This window comes from Cephus cinctus, unplaced genomic scaffold, assembly GCF_000341935.2.
Source record: "Cephus cinctus unplaced genomic scaffold, Ccin1 Ccin1_scaffold0407, whole genome shotgun sequence".
NCBI lineage: Eukaryota > Metazoa > Arthropoda > Insecta > Hymenoptera > Cephidae > Cephus > Cephus cinctus.
Genome location: NW_014333091.1, coordinates 38,366 through 57,691, shown reverse-complemented (window position 1 = coordinate 57,691; position 19,326 = coordinate 38,366). Strand labels below are relative to the sequence as shown.

The following is a 19,326-nucleotide window of genomic DNA, read 5'->3' as shown; positions in this document are numbered from 1 at the left end:
CTTTAGGGGGGGGGGGGGGTGTCAGTCGATACTGCGAGAAGAGCGAGATAAAGATTCGGAAGCGCGAAAGACTGCGAGAAAGAGAGAGAGAGAGAGAGAGCCGAAGCATGTTGACTATTCACTCGGTGAGCCTTTCGCCCAGGCGTCCTCATTAAAAATAATCAATATCGCAATATTAACAAATGCTCCTGCCTTTCCCTCTTTGTCGACGAGAAATTTCTCTTTCTCCCTTGACAAATCTCTCAGTGATTCTCTCTCACCCTCTGTCCTTCTCCCTCTGCTGGCTCATTGCCCTTCCGAGCGTGACCGTCCTTATAGAGGCCATTTGTACAGGGTGCGAGAGACGTACCTGGCCAAGTTTCTTTAAAATCAATACCTGCCGAACAATAAGTTCGGGTTATCCGCACAGTGGTCATCTTGAACTGGCATCAGCGGCCTATCACCCCCAATGGAGTAAACGCAATTTCTTTTAGTCGCGATTCCAGCTTCTCCGATCCTTATCTCAAAGAGGACACTTCTCGGGCCAGCGATGTTCGCTTTTCTTTCAGGAGGATCCAAGGAGTCATCCCCCTCGTCCCTCTGTCTCCCACCTCTGCTCCGTCGCTTAAACTTTTTTCATCTTTTCGGCGATAAGAGATATCAGCTGGCCACCGTGCACCGTTCGCTCTTCTCTCAGTCAAGTTAACGCGAAGAAAGTGCCGAGAGAGCTGAGAGAGCTTGAAAAGGCCTCGTTTTAGTCTCGAGCGGCTGCTCGTTAACGAACTTTGTCCTATCGGCGAAAATATTCATGCCCGCGTGACGATCTATCAATCTACAAAAGGGTAGAGAAACTCGCTCAAAGTTTCGGCGCCTTCGTTTTTTTCTTAATTTTTTCTTTTTCCTTGAACGAGATCCAAGCCTTATGAATATATAGATACATAGTCTTTCGGGATGAAACTTTGTGGATAAGATAATTTATTGGTAAATTCATAACTCACGATATTGAGCTTGATGTCTGAGAGTCATCTGGGCATCGGGAAATGTCTTTTTATGGATATAAAAAAGTAATATCCATAGGGAGAGGAGGGGTATTAGCTATCCCGAGCGGCGAGGCGACGCTGAGCGTCGCGACTTTGAGCTTTCCGAAATTGCTGGGTTAAGCGTCGTCGAATTACAGGGGGGGTTGGTATACCTGCAAATGGCGCGACTCGTGCAGCCTCGCATGGCGAGTGTAATATTTCGGTTAGTGACTCGACGAGTCCGTCATTAGGAAGGACGGAAGGAGTGGCGGAGGAGTAGAGGAAAAAAGAAATGAGGAGATGCGAGTAAGAAAAATAAGGAAGGAGGCAAGTACTGATTTTTCCGAGGATTTTCCAGAAATGACTGTTGAGTAAGATTGGCAAGGGTCCCTGACTATATATCTACCATACGGATGGTATAATTAAATGATCCGATTGTTCAAGTGATTAAGGGTTTTTGCGAAATCCACCCCAACCGTTCGAGTGACAGTCTTCAATCAATTATACGAGAAAACCCGCCCTCGAAGGTTAAAAAAAGCCGATCTCTCTTAGGGTAGAAAAGCGAGCATCCGCGCGCAGCCCATTCGTAAAATGCCCCACCATTCGTCCCGTGGAAACGACGCGGGGCTTGGAAAATTCTATCATCTCTCGGCATTTCGCTATCTGACAAAGGGATGAGAGAGAGCACGTTGCCAGCTCTCCCGTCTCTTGTCCCTCTGTACCTCCTCGTCATTCTTTGCCCTTGGACCCCTCGTCCTTCGTCCATCGCCCTGCCGCCTCCCCAATACCCAACCCTTTGACTCTTTTCCACCCCAATGGCGCTTCGCGAAAAATTTAACTTTCAAAATCAGTGATCGAAATCGTTTCCAGTAGCCACGACTTCCGTCGTCGATAATTTCTCTTTCCCAATCTCCATGCGTTTCTAAATCTAAAGGAAATTCTTGTTGTGTTATATGATGGTCCAGGCTGCCCCGAGTAAATTATTTTTTGTATTCCGGTCGATATCATGAGAATCGTTGAAGATCGTTCGTTTGGAATTGACCTAATAAAGATTCGTGCATAAATTACGCTGCTCGAGTTTTTTTTTTACAGCCACTTCGGCAGGAGTGTTAGCCGGCAGATCGAAGAGTATATACATAGGAGAGGGGCTGAAGAGGGATAAGAAGGGGTAGCAGTGCCATGTCGGAGGCTGCACTGGGGTCTGCTCCTCGGTTTTCAGGTCGAAGGGGGTGGTTGTGGGATGAATACGTGTGGCCTGGCGGAAGGAGAGATCAGGGGAGGGGTCGAGGTGGGGGCAGTTAGGCGGGGGGAGGGCCATAAACCTTTCCTCGCGTAATCTCGATAGCTTTATAGATTTCTAATAAAATAACGCATTAAATCAGGCTCGGCACGGCTGATTGGGGAACTAAACGAAGTTATGCCGTTCGAAAAGGAATGCCCAAACAATATCGCTTCCTCGCGCACACGACACGCGTAACACCCTATGCCTATTCTTAAAAAAGAAAATGAGAAAAGTCATGTGGCACGTTACACGATTCACTACTGGACCATGTTGATGGACCGCGTGAATAAATAGGGTGAAATTCAGTAAAGTTTATTGTCAGGCTGGTACAGTCTGCAGCCACATGTGAAATCTAATTCCGTTCCAATATAATCTCAATCACGGACGATCGTCTATGTATGTACACGCTTTATACGATCTATCTGCTTCCTTGAGATGCATCTTTCAGTAGTGCATCGGATTCTGAATAATTTGCATCATTCGATAGACGATACAGACCGAATAGTCGGATGGCTTTTGCAACTCGCATAGGAGGTGTAGCCACGCGGTCCCGCTGCAATAGAAACACAATGCAGACGTACGAAGAGCGAGCGCGGAAATAAATTCTTGTATCAAGATTCAAATAAATGCATTCGAAGCCGCGAACAAAGTTGCATCCCGACAGGGATACAGCCCGTAATACCGCGAGCTCTGCCGCAGATACCTCTGGCTCTCGCGTTCTATCTTACTTGCTGCATTTGTTGCATCTGCAGTTCCGCACCCACCTTTATCCCTCTCTGTATCTGTCGGTCTATCCTCTGCAGCGAGCGTCTATCTAATCTCGAATGAAATTTGCTAAAACTATTTCAATCGAGTCCGTGGCCGGTCTCGCCCAAGTCTCCGTGTGCCGATTCAGAGTCTCGCGGGAGAATCTAACTAACCTGGATGAGCACTGAGACCGTTAAGACAGCGCGAGAACTCTAATGTCCCACGAGCTTAAAAATTATTCCAATAACTTGTGGGAGGATCGCGAAGGAATGGGAGTCGGAGAGTGAGGGAAGGAGAGAAAAGAATAAAAGTAATATAGGTTTACGATACGAAATCACTCGGGATCCGCAGCCGCGTTTTCCGACACAGCGCCATTGTAGAGCTAAGAGGGACTTATAAAGTCCATTACACAGCCTCCGATCACGAGAGACCTCAATTAGTAACTCCACCGAGCGACTTGCCCTCCCTTTACCATTCATCCCTTACTCCATATGATTCCCTCTTACAATTAGTTCATATATATATATTTCCTCTGTCTTCCTTCCGCTGCTTCTTCTTCTTCTCCTCCGGCTGATCTTGCTTCCGCGATCGCTCGAACCGAAGCCCAGAGGCAGATCGAACCTTATTAGTTGCGAGCAAACGAGCGAGCGCCGTTTCGCCATTGCCGTTTTCCTAAGCTTCCGCATCGAATTACTCCGTAAACATTGCCACCCTCTGGCATCATCCTCGAACGGTCCATATCGAATGGAAGAAGCAGGGAAGCGAGGAATTGCGGTAGAAAGAAATAAACTAACCACCCTATTGGGAGAGAATAGTCACGCTCAATTCTCTCCCTAGAATTTCTTCTCCTCTGGAAACTTTGTCGTCCTGAACTTGTACCTACAGTCCTATATACTGTATATATACGTATACCGTTTCCCTTTGACTCTTAGAAACGTTCGATTAAACAACCGAGAGCTGTAAAAGTGAATCTGTAGAAAGTCCCAAGCAGAGTTGAGAATCGGAATAGCAAGATGGTCGAGGAAATAGTTTAAGAAAGTGGTGTTAGCGGTGTTAGCCATGTTAGCCATGTTGGACAGGACAGTGTTGGCTTTGTGCTTGCGGGAGCTAAGTTGAACCAAGTTGAACCAAGTCGGGCCAAGTCGAACCTGAGTTGGATCCTAGCCTTGGGCCATCCGGCCAACCTCCACGGTCAGGGATTCTCAACTCGTCCGATTTTCCCCAGGCTGTCCGCTCTCCTTCGGTGTCTTATCCCTATTCTTTCTAGAAGACCCTTCTCCCATCCTTCGTTCTCTTATTTCCACCGCCCGATACTTCTTCTCTCTTCCGTCCAAGACAAAAGAAGCTGAAGCAGAGCCAATCTCGAACGGGTCATTGAAGGCACGAAAGACTCTCGCTGAAAACGTGTCTTTCGTTTTCGATGTCCGCTCAAAAAAAAGGTTATGCCGAGTGAGAACTGTGTGCGCATGCGCATCACCTTACCGCTCGATCTAGCGCGATTTCAGTCGACGTAACTGTAAAGCCGCTTAATCCTCTTAACGAAGCCGTACAGAGGAAACGGAAGGCAGCCTCTTTCAATGCACTCGGTCATGTGCCTCTCATTGTCAGTCGTTTGGGCACTCCGCGCTTGACGACCATCTTGCCATTGACATCCCTATAGCCCAGGAACAACACCGGCAAACAGCTAGACACTGACATTGGCAGCTTCTTTCCTGCTTGAAATATTCAAGATCTCCTCCCAAAGTATTTCGAAGTTTCACAAGTTTAGCCGATCAGCCCTAGAGGCAGGAAGCCATCCAATGGGAGGAGAGACGCGAGTATCCGGGTTGCAGTGGGTTGTGAGAATAATAGCATTCGAGCGTGGTGAGGTTGGCTCGCCTGACGTTAATCATGACAAATATCCCAAAATAAAAGGAAAAAAAAGGAACCTGAATAATTAACAGAGCTAATATCCGGTACGTTTGATTACTGGTCAGTCGGCTTTGCCAGTCTTGTTTATGTACGCTGGTTACGAATGGTTGCATAACTGTATGTATATATATATATATAGGTATAGTGTAGGGGACACACGGCGTAATGAAGAATGTGGCACCTGTCATTTTTTATTTTTTTATATATATATATATATAAATTGAACAACACCCTCAAATACGTCATTTGTAACAGCCTCCGTAACTCCCTAGTATATTTCTTCTGAATTCGCCAGAACGTCCCTGAGAGTCAGAGGGACGATAGGATGAAAGAAGAAAAACGATAGACACGGCTTCAGGAGAGACTAGGAAAAACTAAGATGGAAGAAAGTTTATGAGGGAGGAAGAAAGGGCTGAATAGGGTGGCGCGGGTCACAATACCGTTATCCCGTATCACAGCCCTTTCGAGTCCCTCGTATCAGTAGGAAAGCAATGCCCCTACCCTCCTCCATGGGCGGGGTAGGGCCGTGGACCGTAGATCGGGACAGAGATGACAAGCCGATAGAGAGAGCAGCGCACGAAGGTACGAAGGTTCAGGCTACATTTGTCAACATCGAGCAAGCAACCCGACAGTTTTCCTATTTCGTATTCCGAGAGAGAAGGAGCTTCTCTGGGACTTATTCGGGTCATTTCGTGGTAGACCTAAGCCCAGCACAAGAGCACGTAGGATGCATCGTAAAGGGCTGGAAAGCGATACGTGGACGGAGAGGAAGAAATAAGGGTGGAAGAAGCAGAAACCGTTTAAGTATTTGAACTTTGAATGAACGACGTCAAATGCGAAAATATCTAGAGAGCAATCAGGTTCTGTCGTGGAGATTCCGTTTTCTGGTAGCTCTTACTTCTCCATAAAGTGTCAGACCGAAGAAGGCCACGAAGAGGAACCGGATATTCGGGCAGGAGGGTGGCTGGATGGAAGTGGAAAGTGGGAAGTGGAAAGTGGAAAGTAGGAAGTGGGAAGTGACGGGAGTAGCAGGACGCTCGAGGTTAGAGGCGCAATCAGCATTTACAACTCGGGCCGAACTTTTGCTCTTACGCGAGCCACCCACTAGCTACCAGCTACCAGCTACCAGCTACCAGCTACCCAGTGCCAGAGCACGCCGCTTTATTATCATATGTTTTTACTGGAGGATTCCACCACCCGGAGCAGCCTCTTGGTAGTTTTATTCTTCAAGGAAAACCTCGGCTTCTCCTTCCCTACGAAATTCGACGTCGCCGACGCCAGCGTCGCCAGCGTCGCCACTCAGACTCTCTGACATTCGATTCAAACGAAGAACTGCCTTCGTGGATGAGTTTGCACTTTGAACCAGGTGCTTTTGTCTACATCCTCTTTTCCATCCCTTCTACTAACTAACCCACCCTCGAGTGGCTAACGCAAGAATCGGCCCAGACTCCTGTTTCCGGAGGATCTCGAATCTCCAAAGTTCCTAACATTGTTTCACTTATCGTTGAATATCCTGGTGGCCCATCTTGAGAATCGAGCGACTTTTCGTAATGTCTTCGTGCTTTTTCCCAACTTCTTCTTTTCTCCTTTATGTCTTTTATACTTTTTATCCCTTTTCTTCTGTTCGACTATTTCCCTGTCTCTCGTAATAAGGCAGATGTGGACCGCGAGACGGGATGCGGACTTTTTCGTGCGCTCAAGTGTTGGCATAGGACTTCGCGGAATGGACCAAAGAACAGAACAAACGAGTACAAACTCTAGAAAAAACACTTCTCCGGCAAAAAGCTAAAAGTCCAAAAAAAGGGGAGGAAATTCGGAACACCCAACCCTTCGAGTACTCGAGGCCTTTCATCGCCGACGCTATATTTATTCCGGATAAACACAGCCTGGCATGATTCAAGATCCAATGGGCGTCTCCTCGAAAAATTCTAAATAACCTAAACGGCTATTCTGTGTATAACGAGCACGTTACTGAGAACGAAAGTGCGAACCAAAAATATATAACAAAGTAATGTAGATCAACGAAAGGCACCCTATGTTCAGGGGTGAAGTCGTAGAGTTCGTTATCGGAGTTGGCTCCGCCTCGCTTTGCCTTTGTGCAAAAGCCAGTCGGGGACCAATAAATATGTTATTAAAATTACCATAACCCGACCAGTAAAATGGGGCATTTTGCAGTTAATTTTCTGCTTATCTAGGTAATAATCTCGCTTACGCCGGGGTAGTTAACCCTTTAGGTATAGGCTGCTGCACAGCAGCGCGTCAGACTAGAGGCATTAATAACCTCGCTTATACATCGAAAATACAAATATCAGGCACTGTGCCATCCAGGTCCCCAGGCGATTCCTTTTCTCTTCTTCGATAATTGCGGCTATCCATGACAGTGCTAAGCTGGCTCGTGCTCCTATCCGGCAGGGCGTAAACAGATTATACGGGGAGTGGATGGAAAAAGCTGTCTTTAAGAAATGAGCTTCCTTCGAGGATGCCAGACGAATAGATTCCTGCCCCCCCCCCTATGTTCTTAATCTTTACATAAAGACCCTTCAATAGATTTAAATTCATTCGTTTAACCGTTACAACAGCACACGTGCCACCGATCCATTCGAGTGGCCGCTGGCCTCCAGCCGCAGAGCTTCAACAATTCCTTCACACTTCCCAACGAAGTGCACTTAAGTTAAATGCAAGCGGAACTCGGTTAGCTGGACGGGGAAGCCCTCGAGGACTCTGGGAGGTTGGGACGACGCCGTAGCCAGAGCACCGATGCGCGTCGAGGAGTGTCAAAGAGCATCTAGGAGCAAACAGGCCGGCAACTAACCAACCAGCCGAGCAACCAGCCGAGCAGCCAGCAAGAGAACCGAGCAGCCAGGGAATCGAGGAACCGTGGAACCAGGCAAAGTGACACTGCCAAGTTATTAGAGTAGAGATTGATGAAGCTCCGAGGTTCGAGGCTCGCCGAGCATTTTTCACCTTCCAGGCGTCGCTTATCCGATCCACCGCGAGATTTTCAACACAAAGATTTTTCCGCTGACGGTTTTTTTTAACATAATTAATGAGTTTAGGTTTCCGGACTGGTAGTCGGGAGAGTGAGGGACAAGGGGGGGAGAGAGGGTGAACGTGTGTTTGAGAGCTAATAGGACGAGGGGATGCAGCCCACGAGCTTCTAAGGGCTCCAAGGGGCCCTAAGACGTTTCTAGCTCTCAGCGTGGTGTGCGAGAGGGATGGAGAAGTATGGGAAGGCTGCAAGGACCAAAATTTGACGGTAGCTTGAGTCCTAGGAGGTCCATGAGCCAAGGGTAGAAGGCATGACGATACGCGATTTTGCCAATCCCGGCTTTGACTTCGCACCCTACTACTACATCCTCTATTTACCACTGCTACTCCACCACCTTCTCGTTTGCCCCCAGAATCCTCCACGGTCTAAGAGAGTATCGAATCGAAAAGACCATCGAACCATGGCTACCAATAGGACCAGGAGGGGTGGAAGAGGGAGATCGACCTCATCGACTTTTACCAAAAGTTACACCATACCACTAGGACTGAATCCGCAGGATCAAATATTTAGCATCATTTCTTTTGCGATGTCCTCGGCTTGTCGCTTTCTCGCAGGCGCAATCCTTACCCAATCTCTGGCAGGAGCGAAAAGTCTCGCTGGTCTCCCGACGCTCTGGCAACGATACAGTTTTGCTTAGGCAAACGTTACTTCACAAATTTATTCTTCAGCCTCGAGGACCGATATGACCTTTCGTTGCACAGCTACACATCCGCCGCGACTCGTATACTGAATTGCGCTTAGGCGAGGAGGGTGATAAGGTGTGTGGGGAGGGGAGGGGGGCGAGTGCGAACGTGCCAAATGGTGAATGGCGAAAGGTCGAAATGGAATTAAAGAGGAGGCTGGAGAGAAAGGGTATAGAGAAATATATAGAAAAAGAAGGAAGGAAGGAAGGAAGGAAGGAAGGATGTGAACTCGGTTCACGATTCCTCCTATTCCCCAATAAAAGTGTCCCACTTCGATTCGGATCGCCGAGTGTTTCTCTTTCCCACAGGCAATAAATCCATACTTACTCTTTATCCTACCTGCGCTTTGTCGCTGGTCGGTATTGTCGCGCCGAGAGCCTGAATTAAATTCTGAGATTTATCGCGTCAATAACCGCACATTAATTTATGATTCCGCGAAACTGTAAACCAAGTCCGAACTGCCGACAATTGTTTCGCCGTTTCGGTTTTCCACGAGCGGGACGCCACGCGGCGTCGCGACGTCGAACGATGCTCGATAGAGGGATGCACATTTCTACGGTACTGGCTATTATGATATCTACCGCTGGCTATAGGAGCTTTCAAAGAGCCCCGCGCCCGCCCACCGATTATTTCTGACCCGTGACTCATGACTCGCGACTCGTGAGTTTCACGCGAGTCTCGTGGGTCTCGCGACTCGTGGTGCGCGGGGGCAGCAGCCGTCTGCCATATGCTGCTGGCGTGTTCGACGTCTAACTTCTATTGACCATTACTCAACATTACGCTCGCAACTTGCATTCGCCTGGCAACCTCCAGAGCGAACGATCTATCCATTTGGCACAATCGCCACCACCGATTTGATTAATCGTATTAATTACTCGGTATCTCCGTCGGTGCATTGGGATTACAAGGTTGTATCTATAACAGGGACACGACGCGATCCGTTATTTTCCGGATTAAAGAAAAGATGAAAAAAAAAGACAGAAAAAAAGAAAGTAAAGTTACTGGGAGAATAGAAATGAAATGACAGACACCACTGTCCCTGTCTCTCTTTATCTCTCGCTACGCCTGATCCCTTCGAATAACTTCTTATTCGAAGCCATTAATTCGTATCGAAGGAACAGAAATGAAGGCAAGCGGCATTCAGGAGAATAAGGAGAAAAAATAGAGAGAACGAGGGAAATGCCCAGGGACGATAAATTCCGAAGTAGTTTAGCATTAATGGTTACGCTATCATATAATAACGACCCTTCTGATATTGTTAGGAATAAAGTACCAGAGGTACCCCGGGTATCAGTGTACAGTGCCTCAGTGCCTGCTCACTTCGCATGTACCGGTGCACCGATCTACAAGGTGCATTCGTGTAACAGCTACTCGAAAGTACAAGCAACATTGAAAAATGCATCTACTCCAACCCACCTTTCATTGATGATGCTCAGATCGGGAGTCAGTAACAGGAGCTGGAAGATAAACTAATGGATAAAATACATCGATACACGAGCTGCTAGAAGCGAAAGGGGGGGGGGAGGACCTACAATAAAAGGAGAAAAAGTAAAATCCTCCAGCGAAGAGCAGGAAGAGCAGGAATTTTATTGTCGCTGCATGTCGAGCTTTATCGGTCGAAAGAATATTTTATTTGAGTGAGCTGAAACGTACTCGACGATCTAAGCGGTCGGGTTTTGGGTTTCCCGGGTATCCCAGTCCCTAATTTCGTCTGGCAGCCACTGGAATCTTAATTGTAACGAAGAATTCGAGGGTCTCCGCGGACAGAGAGGGGAGACGCGCTCGAAAGGTTGTGGCGGGAATCCAAATGAAATTTAAAATAGTCAATAATAAAATGAATTTCCAATTAGATTAAATCGATCATTCTTGCAACCTGGTTCCAGTTTTTTCAGTTATCCCTGCCGCTCCTATTAGAATTCCTAGGCTAACCGATCCCGGACTGAAGATACCAAAGGTAGAGAGAACTAGAAACTATGGGGAATAAAATAGCAAAAGAGTGTGGCAGCCCGGGCAGGATGGTATTAGGGTTCCCGGGGGTTCCTTGGAATTCATGGGTTTGCCAAGGGGTACCAGGAGCACGGGGGGGCTCTAGGGCCCCGTAGAGGAGCAGGAAGGGGAAGTCGCAGATGGAGTCGAGTGTTGTAACTCTAGCCTAGACGGCCGCCTCCTGCCTTCCCTGCTATCGATTACTTACTCAAGCTGCCCACGTTACTCTCTCACTGACACACATATCCACCTACTTACTAACACGTTGGCACTACCTCGACACCTCTCTCTCTCTCTCTCTCTCTCTCTCGAGTTCTCTCTCTCTCTCTCTCTCGCTCTCTCTCGCTCTCTCTCGCTCTCTCGAGATCTCTTAGTCATATAAATATACATTCTCTCTCTCTCTCTCTCTCTCTCTGATTACTTACTCAAGCTGCCCACGTTACTCTCTCACTGACACACATATCCACCTACTTACTAACACGTTGGCACTACCTCGACACCTCTCTCTCTCTCTCTCTCTCTCTCTCGAGTTCTCTCTCTCTCTCTCTCTCTCGCTCTCTCTCGCTCTCTCTCGCTCTCTCGAGATCTCTTAGTCATATAAATATACATATATACATCGTCATGCAGATAACAGCTGATTGCAGGATAAGGAAAATTTCTTTTAGTTCACTAAGTAGATAAAACTTGTACGTAGTCGGTCTCAGGTAGCTCAGGTAGCTCAGGTAGCTCAAGTAGCTCAAGTAGCTCAGGTATGTAACCTGGGCAATTGCATCTAGGTTCTCAAAGACGGTTCCCATTAGATGCATCCGGGAAGCAGGAGAAGACTGGTGAAGACTTGCCGAGAAGCTGTTGGCCGCCGTCAGCTGATCCAGTAAACGGTCCTTCTTAAAGAGGAAAGGACGAAGCTCGGGGCGTCGGGACGCCGTGTTCTACCAGTGGGCGATACAAGAGCCAAAGTGAAGTCCATCCCCACGCAATTAAGCCCCCAAGCTTTCTCTCTGTCGAGGATACAATTTTTGAACGTTTATCTATTTTTTGGTTATCTCGGTTGGACACGTTACGTTTCTCATTACGGGCCCATACGTTTCATTGGCACGAAGGTCGTCTTGAAGGTTAGATTGTATAACGTTATTGCCGGTAATATAGCGCGGTTTCAAGAGACAATTAACGAAGTTTTATGCCCCATCAAGATCCTCGAAAGCTTTCTTTAATCACGCCAAATGTATTGGTTTCCTGTTTCCCTGCTCTTTCCTCCTCTCTCTCTCTCTCTCTCTCTCTCTCTCTTTCTCCCTCTCTCTCTCTCTCTCTCTCTCTCTCTCTCTCTCTCTCTCTCTCTCTCCCCCTCCTACCTTCCTTTCTTCCACCTCCTCTTCCCTTCACTTTTCACTTTTTCTCTTTCTTCCCCTTCTTCTCGTAACGCAATCTTCTACCAAACTGCACCGATGCTTTTTGTTTCACCCGTTAAAGCAACTCTATGTAGTGGGTGGAGGGGTGGAGGGGGAGGAGGGGGGAGGGCCCCTTCACCCTCCGTTATCAACTTCGCAACCCCTGACGCTGAACCATCCACGATGTTCTGCTTTTATTGCGTCGCTCGGGTACCCTCCTCTTCATCGTTAAATACTCTGGTTCAATGAAATCGGTATATTAATACGGGTTCGCTAATTGAGTACACGCCAAAATAGCTTTGGAACGTATTTGTACTAATCGATAGAACACAATGATACGCGCCGCGTTAACGCGCCACGTAAACTCTCTCTCTCTCTCTCTCTCTCTCTCTCTCTCTCTCTCTCTCTCATTCGTTTCCCACTCGACCCACCCCTGTCTCTTTGTCTCTCTCTCCCTCGCTCCAGCCTCTCTCTGCGTCTTCTTCCAAGATACCTGATACCATTCGAAAATACATATCTCGTATAGATCAGCCTTGAGATGACAGAAGAGATGCAACATAGATGAACCTACAGTTATTTTTGGATTTATTGGAAAAATTCAAGGGTAACGTTCGCCTAAAATTAATCGGATTATAAAAATTAAAAATAGCCCATGGGTACATCATATTCTAGTAATTGATCTTTTCCGTCTACGAAATTCAAGATGTATTTACTTGTAAGCTCGTAAACGAAGGACGCTGAGCATTGACGACTCTTCTATCAAGATAATCGAGACGCTCTCGTTGATCCTTTCGATCGAGAGACTCCTTGACGATCCTTCCGCTCTCGCGATGATCCCTCCTTCCGGAAGGATAACTCGATCGAATTCATCGAGGGCAAACGAGTCAGCATCTTCCTCTCAATAAGCGAGCTGTACCCGTGGACTTGAGAGAAAGACGTTCAAGTTGACACCGACACCACGGTGAAACATTGCGGTATGGCCGATCAAAAGTAGAAGAGGAGTCTGAGGAGATGGACCAGGGTGGGTGGTGGTGGGAGGGAGCAGTGAAGATACCGAGTGAGCAAATAAGGTAGCGAAGCAGCTATAGAAGAAAGACAAAAGAAGGAAGTAGAAAATAAAAACACTTCTCCTTCTGGCGTCTTTCCACTATCGGCTACCCTATAGCTGCTTGAGCGAGCCCCTCTTCCCCTTCGTCACTCTTTTTCCCAAGCCCCCTTTCTTTCTTATATGCATCCTACGATATCGACAATGTGTCATGCCACTAATGCTACCCTTCATTTATGTTACAGAGACTGCAGAGTCGTAAGGGATCCACAGACGCTCAAATCCAAAGGATATGGATTCGTCTCGTTTGTCAAAAAAGCTGTGAGTATCCTGTTGTATATATGTTTCAATAGAAACTCCTCCATTCGCCTGTTCCGGACTTTATTGTCATTCAATTTCCTTATTCCTCGACTTCTCTCACGTAACATTTGTCGCTACCAAGGAGTTACGTTAAAGTATAATAATAATAATGACAGCCAGCATGCAATAACGTCGGGTAGAACGTCACGCGATTAGAACTTTTGAAAAATGTGGTCTGCCGCGTTTCCACGACTATACCTACATAAAAATACATAAATATACATTCCAGCTGAGGTCTGCAGTTGGTTCCCGATTGTACCGTAAGAATTGGTCGTGTGTAGAGACTCGCAAGCTGCCACGTCGCAAGAGCCGCAAACTCGTCTATTCCAGCTGGGAGCTGGGAAGGAGCCCTTCTTTCCCCTCCAACGAGTCCTCTTCCGACGCCAGGGTGCGCGCCGCTTGTCTTGGCGTCACTCAGCGAGCGTCCCGACGCGGCACCTTTCAGAGCCGAGCCAAGCTCGATATTAAAATGAATATCATTCAATAAAGCGCCTCGCGCGGCGCTTCCCCGAGAAAGTCTTGTCCCCTCGTGAACTACGTTGTCGGTGGGATCTTTTGCGGACGCTCGTCGTCTCGATTTTCCATCGCACTTTTATAAGGTGAACCACATGGGACGTTGAAGCGCCAAAGCGACGAGCCGCCGTACCACACGGGATCGCTGATTCTTCACACGCTGCCGTCTTGAATTTCATTCTCTTCTTTTCTTCCGCGTCTTCAGTGTCAACTGGCATATCCGGAAATCGTGATAAATATGTACACGTATATAATATGTATACCATGTACGATACAGTCGATGAGAATAAAAATGGGATGAAGAGGTAGAGGTCGAAGTCATGGGCCACCGTATACGTTGCACTATAGGTACCATGTACATTGTCTGCTCCGGGATAAGGGGAAGTGACGGACATGGCAATGCGGGTACTTTGAGACGGTCGGAAGAGGGAAAATGGGAAGAAGAGGCTTTGGAATTTACAGCAGCATTGAGTGAAGGCGGGCAGCGTCTCTCGCGTTTTATTAGTCCAGGCCAAAAATCCTCGACGTAAATCAGCGGAGATCTCGGGGCCGAGTAAAGGCGGCTTTTCCTCGTTTATAGCGGGATATTCGTAGAGACTGCCGGAAGGTAGCTGCTAGGACTTCGAGCGTCCCTGTTTTAATGCCCTATCGATCTGGACCACCAGCATCCTTCCCGTTTCCGCCTCTCCCTCCCATCCACCTTCTGGGCTAGTCTGGCCCATATCCTTCCTCCCGCAACCTCCACGTCTTCCCTACAAGATTACTATTGCCGAAGCTGGCTACGAAGTATAAATTTTCAGAGTGTCTCCGTCCTGGAGGAACACACGAAAATTCCGTCCTCGCAAACCACCGCGAATGGCCACCCCCTTCTGCCCCTCGCCCTCCTCAGGGCTCTGCACTCCCTTTTCTATCGTTCTATGCTTCTCTCTGGATTTTCTTATAGTTTCTGACTTTCTGTCTTTCGAGTCTTTTGGAATCTTTTCGTCCTCGATCCTCATGCCGGATGTACGAACCTAAATTCTCCTCGGACCGACGTTATACCGACTGACCCCTCTCGACCCTCCTCCTCCTCCACCCAGTCTATTCCAACCTTCTAAACTCAGGCTCTTTAGAAAATCAGACAACAAGATTTAAAGTTCCTCTTTGTCTGGACCACGTTGCACGCTGGAGACGCTACGTAGTAACCGGAAACTCCTTCTGATATTGCCACGGTTTCCTCGCCGCTACTTCCCTTTAGTTCACTCGATCAAAAAGGGATGGGTTCATCGTCGAAGCGAATGACGAATCATTTCGGGAACTGGTTCCTTTCGGCGATCCAGTTAGACTTCCGGTATACCTACGTGCGCTTCCGTACTCTCGTCATTCACATTGTACTTTCGTGGACATTATTTAGTAGGATTTTCAGGTCTTGTAATTTTCACATGAATTCATAAATCAATCGAGCACACTCGATCCTGCAGGCGAATGTTAGTTTTTGTAGGACATGCCCGGGTGAATAAGAAAAAAGTTGCCTTGTTCTCTGGGGCCACGTAAGCGCGTGCCTCGCGACACTCGACGTCTCATGATTGAGTAATAGGGCTATAGAGTCTATTGTGTTGGACTGGACAGCCTGGAACACGGCAGTGCGTATTTAGGTTCACAATACTACCGTCACGTGCTCCCTTCGTCTAGTTCCAGTCTAGCCCATGCCTGGTAGCTACGTGGCAAAGGAGAGGGAGAGAGAGTAGTAAGAGCGAAGAAGACAGATGTATAGAGAAGAGTAGAAGCTGAAGAAAGAAAGGAGACAGATATCGAGCGAGGTTTCGATTTCGGTGGCGACGCCGACGACAGCGGGAACGGCGTCGGCGTCGGGGACTAAGGCTTTCGGTTACTCTATCTAGGCTAACAGCGCGAATGTGCGGCATCATATCGGGAATGGAAATTCGAATCGGAAATACTTTATCCCTTGGTCCAGGATGGCTGTATGGGAATGGGTGGCGCTAGGTTTGAGAGTCGTGTGCTCCGCAAATGGTGAGCTTCTTCGATGGTTAGAATATACCTACCGTACAGGGGAAAGAGAGAGGAGAGCTTTCGAAATAGTCGCGAGCTTTTCCTTGAAGTATTTCTTCGCTATATTCCCGCCGCTCGGCTCCATATGCCAAATTCCAAAATTGCCTGCCGTTGTACAAACACGTTGCTGTTGATATCCCGATATCGTAGAGACGCCATCCTCCTTAAGTAGCCAGCGACGCCTGACGCGACGCCCTGCAAGACCAGCCATCCCTTATTTTTCATACAGCCGCCGTGGAGAAGCAACGGGTGAACGGATGGATGGATGGATGGATAGGGTTGCTTTATGGGACGGGGCGAGAGGGGGGTTAACCCTCAAAACGACGCCACCGTTTCAACACTCTATGCTCGCTCATCTCGATAACGTCTTTCCACAGTCCCTTTCGCAGCTTCCTTCTCTCTTCCTCTTCGCCTTTAGGTTGTTGGTCCTCGTTGGATTCTCCGAATCCTTCAAGATCCCTCGCGACGTCTCCTCGACCGTGTCATCGGGACGCTCGACTCCCCCAGAACGCAGTTCCTTCTGCATCGACGCCTCGACTGATCCGCGTTTGTCTCTGCGACGCTATCGTGCTCGAGACAAAGATGCGAATGAAAGGGAAAGGAGAGGGAAGGACCAAGAGTCTGGAAAGACGAAGATGCAGAAAACTCGCAGCCAACCAGCCAGGAATAAGGAATCCTGGATATATGTATAGGACGACCCGAGAGGGTTGTCGGGTTGTTGGGTAGTCGGGTATCCTATCGTTTTTTACGCTCACCCTGGTCATCCGATCTCATTTCAGATACCCGAGTTACCGGCTGGTTGGCCACTCGCTGGAGCATGCACGCTCCCACTCTCGCTCCCTCTCCTCCTTCTCCTCTAAACTCCTCTTTCACGGAAAGAACTTCCGCTTCTCCCTCCCAAGCGTACCGGGTACCCCACTACCGGTTTTATGCTGCCGGAGGAAATTTGATTGAGGCTATTTTTGTATCGTGAAATTTGCCTCTTATCGTTCCTGTTTCTCGATGCTTCCAGGAGGCAGAAAGTGCCATCGGCGCCATGAACGGACAATGGCTCGGCAGCAGGAACATCCGGACAAATTGGGCGACCCGCAAACCGCCGGCACCGAAATCCGAAGGTAAGTCGATCTTCTTCCATTTTTCACAATTTCTCTATTGTTATCTTGGTTATTACCATTAGAGAATCGACGGACGATCGGAGCATCGTTTCTCTCTCTTTCTCTCTCTCTGTCCTCGTATCTCATCATCCTCGGAAAGCGTTCCCACGTCACTACCTTCAATGGCAACCTACTTCTACGCTGACTGGTGATGCCTTCATACGTTCCTCGGCTTCCTACAACTTCCTCCAGATCCTGCGTTCCTAGTTTCGTGGCCTGTACCCACTTGCATGTTTCTCAGGTACTTAACCAAGGGTGTTGGAGATGCCTGCTCGTTACATTCCATCCTCGTCATCTCGGTGATGAGACTCGCGACCCTAGAATTTCTAGCGTAAGTCAAGTTAAGCCAGGCAAACCCAAGAGGAAAAGTCTGCTTCGCGTTTGCATCAACCTTCATGTTCACGTTCACGTAGTGAGTTTGAGTGGATCGAGAAGCCCGAGGCTCCGTATCTCTCTCTTTCTCTCTCTCTCTCTCTCTCTCTCTCTCTCTCTCTTTCTCTCTCTCTCTCTCTCGAAGCTTCGAAACTGACATGGCGTGACCCATCTCCTCAGCGTCCTATACTCGAAAAATTACGAGCGTAACCTCGACATCGCTGAAGCAAATTTCGATGTCTCTTTACAAAATAATCGCTACGACGCTGCCCGAGGCGTCGTGACGCCTATCGTATCTCTTCCAAAATTATTTTGAAGGTCTATCCTATCTACAGCATATTCATCGAAAGTCACTATACCCTATATATATATATATTGTGACGTGATTTTTCGATTCACGTTCACAAGGCGACTCTGGCTACCGATAGAGATAACGTATCCGACGGAGACGTCTCCACGGACCGGCAGAAGTGCGGGTCAGATACCGGCGCCCCGCTGGAGATGGGCAAAGGACTGTAGAGCGGGCGAAGATAGTTGTGATACGGTTAAGGGCAGGAGAGGAACCTCCTGCCCGAGTTAAGGATGTGGTGTCCACCTGTCGCCCGATGTCCTGGGGAAGCGATCGTGGAGGATCTCCCAGTATTACCTACCGATCCACTAAGGAACGCTCTCGGTTTGGTTTAAAGAAACGACTCGAGGGAGATGGAAGAGTTATCGCCTATGAGGATCTCGACCAATCAGAATGATTAGTTCTCGAATTTGGCTATTGTCAAAGCAGTCTGTCTCGGGACACTGTCCGAGGTGTCACGAGCTGCCTCGCGCTCCTGGGTTGTCTGTTGACAGTTTTTCTAGCCGTGTTTCGATATAGCAAGTTCTCGCGTTGCTTTCGCGATATCCAGGAAATTCTATGGACTTCCTGTGAGTGTTCCGGAGGTGTAGTGTCGTGCCCTAGTGCAGTGCCCACCCGAATGTTCTCTGGATACGATTTTTGGCTTTCACGGATCAGCTGCACCAGCTCCGGTGAGTTCTCCCAATTTATTAACTGGTGAAGGGATTTCGACTTAATACGTTCGATTCGTTCTGTTACATTCCCGGTCCGCTGCTTTCTCTCTCTCGCACTATTTGATCCCAAAAATCTATAAGATCCGTTAAGTTATCGTCTCTTCTGATAGGTTTCGTCAGCGCTCTCGTCTCGGTGGGGTTGGGCCTGTTCCAACCCAACTCCCAGTTCATACCGGCTCCTCGGTTCCCGGTGAAAAAAGAATTAGCTGGCAATTAGGTTGGTTCTCGAAGATAGTTCGTTCTCAAATTTTTCGGTATCGGTGTTAAGTTAAGAAGAAAATATGTTACAATATATATGTCACATCCGGGACTCTGCTTACCAATACGAAGAGAAGGGATATACTTGAATATATCCTTATATTACGAAGTTACCGCAACCACCCTTAACATCCTCAAAGAAGAGGAAGCTGCTTCTTGTATCTACTTTAAAAATCTCTTACCCGTCCTCTTCGTCCTCTTTTCTCGTACCCAGATCCGGTGAATATGTCCGATATCGAAATCTTGTCAGGTTTTCAAGTATTTGGCAATCTAGATGAATCTAAGAGACATTTCGCAGCATCCTACTAAAAACATCACCTTCCGCGTGGTATCAATCGGAGCGGCAGGGTTGGTGAGATGCGTTGAGATGAATAATGGGGGAGGTGAGCCAAAGTGGGGAGGGTAAGAAAATAAAAAGGGTAAAGTTGTAGTTCAAGGCTGAAGGGGGGGCGGGGGGGCGAGTCAGCTGGGG

At 48.0% G+C, this 19,326-nt stretch overlaps 1 protein-coding gene across 2 annotated transcripts in view; it reads left to right on the top strand.

The window, feature by feature from the left end:
- Positions 1 to 19,326, top strand: part of LOC107267519 (nucleolysin TIAR) — a 301,978-nt gene that overhangs the window by 248,581 nt on the left and 34,071 nt on the right. For both annotated transcript variants that reach the window (XM_025084838.1, XM_025084839.1), the window contains 2 exons: positions 13,332 to 13,407; positions 17,021 to 17,123. In XM_025084838.1, the coding sequence (XP_024940606.1) occupies positions 13,332 to 13,407; positions 17,021 to 17,123 (179 nt within the window). The remainder of the gene's footprint in view (positions 1 to 13,331; positions 13,408 to 17,020; positions 17,124 to 19,326) is intronic.